This window comes from Neoarius graeffei, chromosome 4 (genome assembly GCF_027579695.1).
Source record: "Neoarius graeffei isolate fNeoGra1 chromosome 4, fNeoGra1.pri, whole genome shotgun sequence".
Classification (NCBI taxonomy): Eukaryota; Metazoa; Chordata; class Actinopteri; order Siluriformes; family Ariidae; genus Neoarius; species Neoarius graeffei.
Window position 1 is genome coordinate 1,720,492 of NC_083572.1, and position 12,509 is coordinate 1,733,000.

The 12,509-nt window shown below is 43.4% G+C and overlaps 1 protein-coding gene across 1 annotated transcript; it reads left to right on the plus strand.

Moving 5' to 3' along the window:
* Positions 1–451: 451 nt before the first annotated feature.
* Positions 452–11,607, plus strand: LOC132884706 (uncharacterized). Its single transcript, XM_060918578.1, has 7 exons — positions 452–527; positions 2,682–2,777; positions 2,881–2,997; positions 4,236–4,340; positions 5,608–7,477; positions 7,801–7,851; positions 9,653–11,607. The coding sequence occupies exons 2-7, from the start codon at positions 2,685–2,687 to the stop codon at positions 9,907–9,909; spliced, it is 2,493 nt and encodes an 830-aa protein (XP_060774561.1). The 5' UTR covers positions 452–527; positions 2,682–2,684; the 3' UTR covers positions 9,910–11,607.
* The last annotated feature ends 902 nt before the right edge of the window (positions 11,608–12,509 follow it).

Genomic DNA, 12,509 nt, shown 5'->3' on the forward strand with positions numbered 1-12,509 from the left:
CTCTCGGATCACTAACACACTTCCCCGGATCACTAAGGCACTCCCTCGGATCACTAACACACTCCCCCGGATCACTAAGGCACTCCCTCGGATCGCTAACGCTCTCTCTCGGATCACTAACACACTCCCTCGGATTACTAAGGCACTCCCTCAGATCACTAACACACTTCCCCGGATCACTAAGGCACTCCCTCGGATCACTAACACACTTCCCCGGATCACAAAGGCACTCCCTCGGATCACTAACGCTCTCTCTCGGATCACTAACACACTCCCCCGGATCACTTAGGCACTCCCTCGGATCACTAACACACTCCCCCGGATCACTTAGGCACTCCCTCAGCTCTCTGTTCATCTGCAAGAGAAACCGCCCTGTCAGTCTTGAACTTTTATTTTGAAAATGTCTTTATTTCCAGGAACTGACAGGATGTTGCAGATATTTGACCGGAAGTAATGAGGTGTGTATATGTGTTTTTTTTCCCTTTTGCATCTCTTATGGGAACTACGAAGGCAGAAGGACGGAAAAGGTAACCGACTGTGTGTAATGTTCTCTTTGTTGTGTTATTATTAACGGCTGGGTTGTAAATTGATGTTGTTTTAGTTGTTATTTAGTTATTTCACCGCCATGTTTGAGTGTTTTATTGTCTTTTGTTTTGCTCAGTCAGTGAGCGCTGTGTAGTGCACGCTATAGTAAGAGTTTCTGCATAATTAAAACATCAATTTATCATTTTTTACATGTTCACAAAAATGTTTTAAATTGGATTTTAAATAACAAAAGTGAAATCATGTTCTTATCTGGACTAGTGCTGATGATTTAACGCTAGTTACGGATGTAACTGTGGTGCTGTGAATAACCGCTAGAGGCGCTGTTCAGCATATGGAGATTCTCTCGTGCGCATGCGCAGTCCTGCTGAGACCTTCAGCAAAGTCATGAAGTGACAGTGATGTAGTGTTTGCAGGGAGGGTCAGTAAGTCCTGGTCTCCTGGGCAGGAACCAGTCCCAGGGACCAGTTCCAGGAGCGCTGAGTGCCACGCCCAGATCCACCCCCCCAAAAAATGATTCTTTAATCCTTGCAAACTTATCCACCAAGTACTGTATCAGCATCCAGCTCTTGAATCTTCTTCAGCCCATTTTAGTTCAGATTTCTCCTTCCTTTCTAACTTTTCTTTTCATCCACACACACTTTGGGTTTAGTCATCCAAGTTTTCTCTGTTAATCCCGCTACTAATCTCATTCCAGTTAAACACAGCAGTGTCCGGGTCCCTGTGTAACACACTCCCTCGCTCTCGCACAGCTTCGCACTGTGATCACTTCCTCAGTCGTTTACCTCCAAGTCGTCTGTTATAGCTTTTCTGTTTATGATGACCAGAGGGAAAACACGGCTCTGAAAAAGAAAAATCGGGGACAATAAATCTGTTGTTCTAGTCAAGTAAATTATAGATGTTTGTTTGTTTGTACAACAATTAAATAAAAATATAACGTATTTAATCAAGTACAGTTAGAAAAGCATACGTCATGATGTTACTGTATTGTGATTTCAGGATAATATCATTTTAAAAAATCTTCCATAACAGTGAAATTTAAAGTGTTCTCTTGTCTTTCTTTGAAGAAGTAGTGCAGCATGTGACAAATGTTACGTCACATCACGTTACAGGTATTTATTTAGCAGACACTCTTATCCAGAGTAACATCCAACACACCCAGAGCAGGTGGGGCTTTGGTGCCTTGCTCAGGGGCACTTCAGCTTGTCTAGGGAATTGATCCAATGACCCTTTAGACCCACAGCTGCATCTCTAACCTTTAGGCCATGGCTTCTCCCAATGTCTGCATGTTTATCCTCCTTATCATTGTCACCTCTGATAAATTGACTTCAGGCCGTGTTGGAGAATTATGGCCCTTTTCCACTACCCTTTTTCAGCTCACTTCAGCCCGACACGGCTCGCGTTTCGACTACCTCAGAGCAGCACGACTCCGCTCGCTTCAGCCCTGCTTAGCACCCAAAACTCGCACGGTTTTGGAGTGGGGCTGAAGCGAGCCAAACCGAGCCGAGTGAGGCTGGGGGCGTGAGGAGACACTCCCCTGTGCACTGATTGGTGAGGAGGAGTGTCCTCACATGCCCACACACGCCCCGCGAGCACGCTGGGATCTGTAAACACCGTAAACCCGGAAGAAGAATAATTACGAATTACGAGAATTTCTGAAGCCTTATGCGCCTCGCCTCATCTATACGCTCTTGCCAGTATCTGTTGGCGTTGTCGGTGACAACAAGCCACAGCACCAAGACCAGCAACACTAACGACTCCATGTTTATTGTTTACTATCCGGGTCATGAGACTACCGCTTAAAAGGTCACTGATGTCACTGTTTGCGCCGCCTAACGACATTACGTGACGTCCACCCACTTTCGCTAACTCCACCCAATGTGTCCACCCACTTCCAGCCTGCACGGTTCAGCGCGGTTGTAGTTGAAATGCAACTCCAACAGCCCCGCTCAGCCCGACTCAGCCGCGTTTGTAGTGGAAAAGCGGCATTAGACACTTTACACAAACGTGTGCATTGTGAAAAGCAAAAAAATTCCAGAGTAGGAAGTGTGAAAGTGTGGAGAATGCAGTACATCAGCGAGGTGAGAGGATGTTAGTAATGAGTGAGTTCTGAATGTCCTGTGATTGATGTGTTACAGATAATGGAGTTCCACAGCACGGCGGAGGTGAACACTCAGTGGAAACCTCCACTAGACTACAGCAACACATCCACATCCAAGTCTGTCACTCCACAGGTAACAACACACACACACACACCCCAACACTCTGATTTCTCCTAAACAGACAAGTCTACAGGGTGAAAGTGAGCTGATAAAACTAGGACATTTCCTTTCGCAGGTATCGGACAGAAGCTCACACGCAGAGACGACCGACGCGGGCGGGTTTCTGCCCTGTCACTCAAAACCGTTAGTGGATAACAAGGAGTTCTCCAGTTCAGAGACAAATAACGAGCAGGTCAGTAAATATCTCCTTTTTTAAATAAAGACTTAAAGCAGAAACAAATAAGGTGGTGTTGAAACTGGGCTCCAGAGATCCATCACATTATTATTATTATTATTATTATTATTATTATTACTACCTCTACCATGACAGTGGTGCTAGTGTCAAAGTTTATGGTTATTTTTTTCAAACTTGGCTCTAAGTTGTATTGCCTGGTTACATGGACTGTAAGAGTTTAATCTAAAGTATAATAAAAGCACAAATAAACTCGACTTTAGAAGAAGCACTTTTATTTATTTGTTTGTTTTTGAAATAAAATTACTATGGTACAATTTTGCTCAATGCAGTTTAATATTTTAATGCATTTTATTGTATTCATAAATTAAATCTGGAAGCAGTCAAGAATCCGTGGTTTAAAATATCAGGGAAAATAACTGAACGAATAAAATAAAGAATTTTATTTTTTTCGCTGTGTGGTTTTCATCAAATCCTGCGCTCTGATTGGCTGGCGAGTGGGTCTGTATCCTACGGTACGGACCGCGGTTACGGACCCCGGTTACGGACCCCTGGCAACTCGCTCGTTCACAACAACAACAAACATAGTAGCAATTTTTGTCAACATTTATCTTTTTTATTAGATTTATTTATAAGATTTTTATCAAAAACCTTATACATTTTTGCCAGCATTTCTCAGTATAATAGCGTTAATTTTACAGCATGGATAGCAATAACGACAGTCGTCACAGTGAAAGCGAGTTTTACTCCCCTGAGGAAGAAGAAATAAAATAAAACATTTCAGGAGAAAGCTAAAACCTGTAACTGTTGCTAACGCCGAGCAAAAACATGGCTGAAACCTGAATGACTCCTATTTGTATAAATAGGGGACGACATAGGCGGCAAAATGTAGTTTTTTTTTTTTTCCTGCCATGGAAGTGCACTTGTATATCGAGGAGGAAGCCATTTGCATTACAGCCGTGAATGACGATTCAAAATGGCGGCTCGGCTCGGTTTTCCCTTTCGGGCGCTCTCGTTTTCTGTTAGAATTTGGTAAAGAAAAAAAGTATATATTATTTACCAGCTTAAGGTCGGTCCGTATGGTGAAATACCGTCACCTCGGCCCAGAGGGCCTCGCTCAGTACTTTCAAGACCTCGGTCACGGTATTTCACCATACGGACCGACCTTAAGCTGGTAAATAATATATATATTCCGACGTTGTTGTGATGTTTGTTTGTGTGCTTGTTTATTGTTCTAGGATTTGAGGGACACTCACGGTCCCTATTCCAGAATAAACATTTATTCTTCGGAAGACAGCGATGAAGACGTCTGTGCCTCCAGACTGAGGAAGACTAAGAGTATCGTACGTTTTGTGTTTAATTCTACAGTGTTTATGTAAATGACGGCCTCACTGAAGTCAGCAGGATGGACTCGGTTAACGTGATGGCGGATATTTTAAACACAGATTTGGCGTAAACGTGGTGCAGATGCGCTTTTTATTTCCGCTGATCAATAAGTCGAGCACCGTCTCGTCACCATCATTAGATTGAGAAAGATTTTCAATCCTATTAATTATGTCTCTGTCTTCTCCATCTGATTCAGTGTTTAGATGCGAGTGCTTCTGGACACTAGGTGGCAGTGTCACCTGAATCACACTTTTCCAACACGATTGTGATGTTTGTACTTCCAGGAGGATAACTGTCATCTCCTCAGGTTAATAACGGAAGAGGATGGGTTTATGTAGTAGTGTTCTGATTCTTTTCAGTGAGTCAGTTTATTTGACTCGGCTCATCAATAAGAGTCGACTCTTCCAGATCGTAAACGGCTCACTGCCTTTTTTATGTTGTGTGTGAGAGATTTTGACCCGTGACTATTCTTCTTCTTCACGTAACCTGCTTTTGATGAACAAAGTCCCATTAGATGTTTTTTAAGTTCTATGCAAATGAGGTATGACGCTGTAAATAAGCAGTAAATCCAAACACTCGACTCTGAATGATTCCTCAGACCGATCCTGTGATGTGTGTGTGGTCTGAAGTTTGTTCAGGTCTCTGCCCACAACTTCACAACTTTACTTCCTATACGCAGGTAGTTCCTGTTTACTGTTTGTAAACAGTTAAAAGCGTGTTTATGATGCACTGTCTCCACCTACTGGCCCGGGGTGTTCATGTAAACATTTTCAACTTTCTTAACAAAGTTAACTTTGCAAACTTGCTGTTAATCTACAACATGACAAGATGTATACTTTGAGAACAGTTTATTAAAAATAAACTTTAATGGCCAACATATGTAGTGTTCACATAAAAGAAAAGACAATATGGGCATCTTGTTTCTCAAATGGTGAATATTTTATGTTTGAATATTTAGTCAGTGTTGCTGAAAGTGATGTTTTTAAAGTATCTTTGTTAAACAGCCTGTGCAGCGCTCCCACCGTCATCCACCTGCGAGTGAGACCGGACATAATGATAATCTAAACGGCTAAGATTAGTCCCGCCTCTTGTACTCTGATTGGTTAATACTTCTGTGATCAAACCAGTGTGTGGAAAAATTTTTCAAAGTATTCAGCAGTTGTTTGTTTTTTAAATTTGAGCCAATGAGTGTGCACATGATTACTTTTTATTCTTTCTTTTTAGTTGGATGAGTTATTTACTGACGAGTCAAACGACTCGGCGTCAGACAGTGGAGAGGATCTTCCTTCAAAACCCGGAGACGAGAGCGACGAGAGCAGCTCAGACATCAGCGAGCGCCCTCGACCGAGTGCAAGTACACGCCGGAGGTCAAAGGTTGATGGCGTGGCTGTAAACAAGACTGAGAAAACCGAGGATGGGAGGAGAGTTTATAATAAAAAACACTACTGCCTGTTCTGCTTGAAACCTTTCAGCAAAATAGCAAGACATTTGGAGGACATTCACTCGAAGGAAGAGGAAGTCTCGAAAGCGTGCAGTTTCCCAAAAGGTTCCAAACAGAGGAGGATTTATTTGGATGAGCTTCGTCTCAGAGGGAATTACATCCACAACATCGCTGTACTGAAATCAGGGAAAGGCGACTTGATCCCGTATAAACGTCCGCGAGGGGAAATGAAAGCGAGCGACTTCATGCACTGCCCGCACTGTCAGGGCTTATTCACCAAAAAAGTGCTGTGGAGGCACATGAAGGTGTGCAAACTGAGTCCTAAAGATTACGTGCCCAAGCCTGGGAAGAACCGTGCACTCTCTCTGTGCGCTGCCACGCAGCCGGTGCCTCGGAACATCAGCCCCGAGCTGTGGAAGATTTTAAGCGTCATGGTCTCAGATGAAATCACCGAAGCTGTAAAAAATGACAGCTGCATCATCCAAATGGCGGAATACTGGCTCCGGAAGAGCGGAGAATCTCAGAACAGTCAGTGCTTCATCCGGCAAAAGTTACGAGAGTTAGGAAAACTGCTGCTCAGCGGCCGGAAAGTGACGTCTCTCAGGAAGCTGGAGGATTTTATTGACCCGTACAACTGCATGCAGGCGGTGGAAGCGGTGCGGCACGCGTGCGAATACAACAGTGAGAAAAACACGTACAAAATTCCGTCCCTCGCTAAAAAACTGGCCATTTGCCTGGCGCAGCTCAGTCGCCTCATACGGACTAAAGTGGTGATGCCGAAAAATGCGAAGCTGGCACGAAAACTGCAGAACTTCCAAAAAATCCACGAGGAACGCTGGAACGATTTGCTGTGCGCAACAGTGTTGAGGAACTCTGAAGATGAGGAGGTGAAATTTAAACCTCCGACGCTGTTGGCTTTCACAGAAGATGTTCAGAAGCTCCACACGTTCCTCAACAAAGCGCAGGACGAATTCACAGCACGGTTATCCGCAGAGTCGTCCACCAAACACTGGTCAGATTTAGCGAAGGTTGCTTTGACGCAGATCATTCTGTTCAACCGGAGCCGGGAAGCCGAAGTGGTGAGCATGACGCTGGAGACTTTTTTATCCCGAGACAACACCGATCCTGCCACAGACATCGACTGGGCTCTGACCGAGGTTGAAAAACAACTCTGCCGCCACTTTTACAAAATTGTCATCCGGCGAGACGGAGCGCGTCCCATTCCTATCCTGCTGACTCTGAAGATGCTGCGCGCCCTGCAGCTGCTGGTGGAAAAGCGAGAATCCTGTGGCGTGATGAAGGACAACTTTTACGTCTTCGCCCGGCCCTCGGCCTCGTCTCATTTCAGGTGCTCAGACTGCGTTCGAGGCTTCGCGTTGATTTGCGGAGCGAAAGATCCTCAAGCGCTGACTTGTTGGAAATTGCGGAAGCGGATGGCGACGTTGTCCACGGTGCTGAATCTCGGAGACCCGGAAATAAACCAGTTAGCAAGCTTTCTTGGACACGAGCTAATCATCCATGATGAGTTTTACCCTCTGCATGAAAGGACACTACAGCTAGCAAAAGTGCACAAGGTGCTAACGGCAATGGAGCAGGGACGAATGATGGAGTTTATGGGCAAGAACTTCTCAGATATCGACATTCAACCTGATGGTATGTTCACTGATTCGCTCACTGGCTCACTCACTGATTCACTGGCTCACTCGCTGGCTCACTCACTGATTCATTCGCTCACTGATTTGCTGATTCACTGGCTCACTCACCGATTCACTCGCTCAGTGATTTGTTTGCCGGCTCGCTCACTGATTCATTGGCTTGTTGAGTCACTTGCTCGCTGGCTTGCTCACTGATTCACTGGCTGGCTCGCTCGCTCACTCACTGATTTAAGAGTCCTCACTCATAGATGGATACGCCATGATAAGAAAACCTAAAGGGTAAAAGTCCCAAACTTAATTTTTAATTTTCTTCCTCTGTAGAGAAAGTTGATCTGAGCAGCGACAAAGTAAAGAAGAGCTGGGAATGTTCAGGTACATACACACACTTTCCTCTGATCGTTAAAAATTAATGATTTATTACATTAATATCAATTAAACTGAAGTGTATATAATTAGTTTGCTAAATAATGTAATAAGTATTTTATATATCAGAGAAAATATGAATAGCATATTCAGATAGCTGTAAATAAACGAATCAATTAATGGATCAGTCAGTTGATTAATTGCTTAAATATTTTAATGTTTAAATGTCTGAATATTCTCTTCAGTTTCTCACTGATGCCACATATTGAGTAAATTTGACTATTTTCTGTATAAAATAAGATGTTTGTTGTGCACTGAGTCTCAGAGTTACGGCAGAGCAATAGGGCCAGGGTTTTATATTTTATTTGGAAACTTCTGAGAAAAAAAACTCAGAATTTTTGAGATTAAAGTCAAAAGTTTTGAGAAAAAAGTCAAAATTTTCGAGAAAAAAAAAGTCAGAAATCTGTAGAAGGCGGGCTTCCTTACAGAAGTGACACTCACTCGCGGCCGGTAGACATGAATGGCTGAGACCAGAGCCATGGAATTCAGAGTTGTCACAACCGGGGTACAGGAAGTCGGTTGGTGATGTGATTCACGTAGATTCAAATACTTCTAGGCAGCGGCTTTCTGTTTGCCAGAGACTAACAGAACCACTACATAACAAGCAAAACCCAATCCTGAAATAACATTTGATTAAGTCGTCCATTTCAGCAGCACTAAACACAGTAGTAGCAGACTGTGGCAGCGGGGGCGTGGTCAAGCGCCGGTCTGTGACAGGAGGGCGGAGTCAGGGAAGGTAAGTGGCAGAATCACTACACCTGATGTCAATTAACCTGTTTGTGTGTCTTCCCAGTGACCGCGCCCTACTTAAAGAGGGAGAGCAGAGGAGCTCATCCCCGAACCAGACGCCGGGTGTGTGTGTTAGTCACTGGATGTTTCACTGAAAAGTGTGGCAATAAAAGCTGCGTTTGCGAACCTGATCTCTGTCCTGCCGTCCTCTGTGCTCCACCCTTCGTTAGAACTGTTACAGTAACACACTTTTCAGTGAAACATCCAGTGACTAACACAGACACACACACACAACCGGCGTCTGGTTCGGGGATGAGCTCCTCTGCTCTCCCTCTTTAAGTAGGGCGCGGTCACTGGGAAGACACACACAAACAGGTTAATTGACATCAGGTGTAGTGATTCTGCCACTTACCTTCCCTGACTCCGCCCTCCTGTCACAGACCGGCGCTTGACCACGCCCCCGCTGCCACACAGACTAAATCTCCGTCAGCTCTGAATGACCTGGTACTTCCTGGTAGCCTAAATTTGTGAGGTTTTTTTTTTTTTTTTTCTCGAAAATTTCGAGTTTATTTTCTCAAAACTTTTTTTCTTGAAAATTTTGACTTTTTTCTCAAAACTTTTGACTTTTTTTCTCAACTTTTTTGACTTTTTCTCAAAACTTTTGACTTTTTTCTCAAATTGACTTTTTTCTCAAATTTTGACTTTTTTTCTCAAAAGTTTTGAGATTGTTTCTCGAAATTTCTGACTTTAATCTCAAATTCTGACTTTCTTTCTCAGAAATAAAAAAATATATATGCATTTCTTAGTGGCACTATTGCTCTTCCGTACAGAGTAAATCATCAAACCAGTTACAAATTATATTTTTATTATTCATCATTTCATTTGCATATTTATTTCTGTGGGGTTTTGTTTTGTGTGTGTGTGTGTGTGTGTGTGTGTGTGTGTGTGTGTGTGTGTGTTTTTTTTGTTTTTTTTTTTCGGGTCAGTGTTAAACTCCTCTTCCTGTTTATTTTGAACACAGGGGTGTTTCCAGGCACTTGTCCGGGAAAAAAGGGAGTTCAGAAAAAGAGGAAAACGTGGAGCGGGCCTGAAATCCAAGCCGTGGAAAAGCACATGAAAGATTACATCACTTCCTGTCGAGTTCCAGGCAAAGCGGCGTGCGAGAACTGCTTAAGCGCCGAGCCTTTAACGCTTAAAAAGAGAGACTGGCAGAGCATAAAGTTCTACATCTACAACCGCATCATGGCTCAGAAGAGAGACACGAGCCACAAAGTCTGAGGAGTTTCATTTGATTATTTTAAAATGTGAAAAAAAAAATCATGCTAATGCTTTCAAACTGCAGCATTAAAAATGTGTTAAAATCTGTATGTTACATTAGCACAGGAGTCATTATTTAGAGGACCAGGAAAGTATTTTAACTGATTAAACTGAAGAAATAATTAAATAAAATCATTAAACCTTAAAAAACCAAAAACCGGGGTGCAGTTCAGCGACTGTAGCTACAAGGCTAATCTTTATAACCAACATCAGACCTTCAGTCGTTATTATTCTGTAAGGAAATTTGAACAATCTCGGGTTACGTTACGTTCACACTCGCGGGCGACGAGTCACACGTGTTGCTTACAGTTTTATTTCTTACTGGACAGGCCACACCCACAATATGGTGGTGTGTGGGTGGGTTTTATATATAAGTTCTCATGAGATGTTAGTAGCTGTGTGTGTGTGCGCTAGCTAATTGATCACAGTTAGATAGCATATACGGTCGTGTGAGTTATGTGTCACGAACTCTGCTTCATTCTCGGATTAGATTAGCAAAATGTGCTAGCAGTACTAGCTCCGCACACCAGAGACTCCAACAGTCTCTGATAAAAAGCTTTACTTTTCCTCTTAACCTTTATTTGGGTTTGCTGCTTCTGTAATGCATCGTACCTAATTTGCATAGAATGAAGAAAACCTTGTTTGAAATGTCGCTTTGTGGTTTCGTGTCGCGCGGTTACGCTCTGTCGCTCGCCGGTGTGAACGCAGAGTTTCTCCATCAGCTCCAGCAAAGATCGTGTCTTTTTTTTCCCCCTCCCCCCTCTCTCTCAACCACAAGCAAACTTTTGATGACTTTGAATCCTGTGGAATTTATTTTATTTTATTTTTTAACATCCTGACCAATCGGTGCAAATTTGCAGAGTAAATGAGTAAAAACAATCCTGTAGGACAACATGCTGGGGGGAACAAAGCAAGTCTTGTTACTGAGCGACATGTCGAACGGAATATATTTCACTGATGATGTTCCAAAGTAGCTACAAATAACGTCTGCTTCTGAGGCACGACTCACACAAACCGCCTCCTTATCGACACCAGTCTGTTTCATCTGCACTACTGAGAAGAATAAATCGAATCTAGAGAACAAGCTATGGTGTACAGGTAGCTAACAGTAGCTACGTCTGATAAGTGAGTTGTCATGGTTACAGTGTGAAGGCAGCCAGTTGTCCTGCAGTGTTGTAGCGCTGCTGTAGCCTTCACGCCGTGTGTCGTCGGATCACGTTGTTATTATTAATAATACTCCACAGATGTAGAGCTAAAAACAGCACAGTGCATTACATAAACCTGTGTGTATGTGTATTTTTTGCCCTGACTAACCGTTTCTTCAACTCGACTCTAACGGAATTCTGTCCTCAGAGTTTGTGGTGAAAGTGAGTAATAAAGTTGTAGTGTGTGACTTTTTTGTTAAGGCGTAAACTTTCACACTCGTGTCAGATTTGTGTCAGTAAATCGATATGACTAGCTGTGGCTGTACGTATGGACATAATGAAGCTTTTCACACTTTATATGATGATGATGATGATGATATCACACCGCATTAAACTCCACACCATGTTTAAAGCTGGACTGCATGATTTCTGTTTGTTCATGTAACACCACCATGTTACGCTTTTTCATAATAAATACAGCAGGCACTCTGTTCCTGTGTTCTGTATAACTGTACTGTGTGTTGAAGTTTTCTGGAGTCTGATTGGTTTAAAGCTGCAAATCACAGGTTTATGTTACTATACCAAAAGGGAAGCTATGACCGAAAGGTTAGAGAAGCAGCTTTGGGACCAGAAGGTTGCCAGTTCAATTCCCTGGACCAGCAGGAATGGCTGAAGTGCCCTTGAGTAAGGCACCGAACCCCTGGGTGTGTTGTACGTCACCCTGGATAAGAGCGTCTGCTAAATCTCATCTCATTATCTGTAGCCACTTTATCCTGTTCTACAGGGTCGCAGGCGAGCTGGATCCTATCCCAGCTGACTACGGGCGAAAGGCGGGGTTCACCCTGGACAAGTCGCCAGGTCATCACAGGGCTGACACATAGACACAGACAACCATTCACACTCACATTCACACCTACGCTCAATTTAGAGTCACCAGTTAACCTAACCTGCATGTCTTTGGACTGTGGGGGAAACCGGAGCACCCGGAGGAAACCCACGCGGACACGGGGAGAACATGCAAACTCCGCACAGAAAGGCCCTCGCCGGCCCCGGGGCTCGAACCCGGACCTTCTTGCTGTGAGGCGACAGTGCTAACCACTACACCACCATGCCGCCCCGTCTGCTAAATGCCTGTAATATATTAACAACGAGCTGCTTGTAACGGGTTATCGTTTCTATAGTAACAGCTCATTCACGTGGTATAAGAGGATAGCTGTGTTCTCTCAGAATATTTTCCAAATATGTAACTATAATTGGATAAAAAGATGCGACATGTCATTCTTTAATAAATTAACAAGTGTAGTTGTTGGTACAGTTGTGGTCAGAAGTTTACATACAGTGACATGAATGTCATCTTGGTTATGAATGTCAGGGCAATATTTGGGCTTTCAGTAATTTCTTTGAACTGTTTTTTAT

Excerpts from the sequence above, each read along its gene's own strand:
- LOC132884706 (XM_060918578.1), top strand. The coding sequence starts at position 2,685 with ATGGAGTTCCACAGCACGGCGGAGGTGAACACTCAGTGGAAACCTCCA. Across the intron at positions 7,478-7,800 it reads TATCGACATTCAACCTGATG|AGAAAGTTGATCTGAGCAGC; the intron begins GTATGTTCACTG and ends CTTCCTCTGTAG. Across the intron at positions 7,852-9,652 it reads GAAGAGCTGGGAATGTTCAG|GGGTGTTTCCAGGCACTTGT; the intron begins GTACATACACAC and ends TTTTGAACACAG.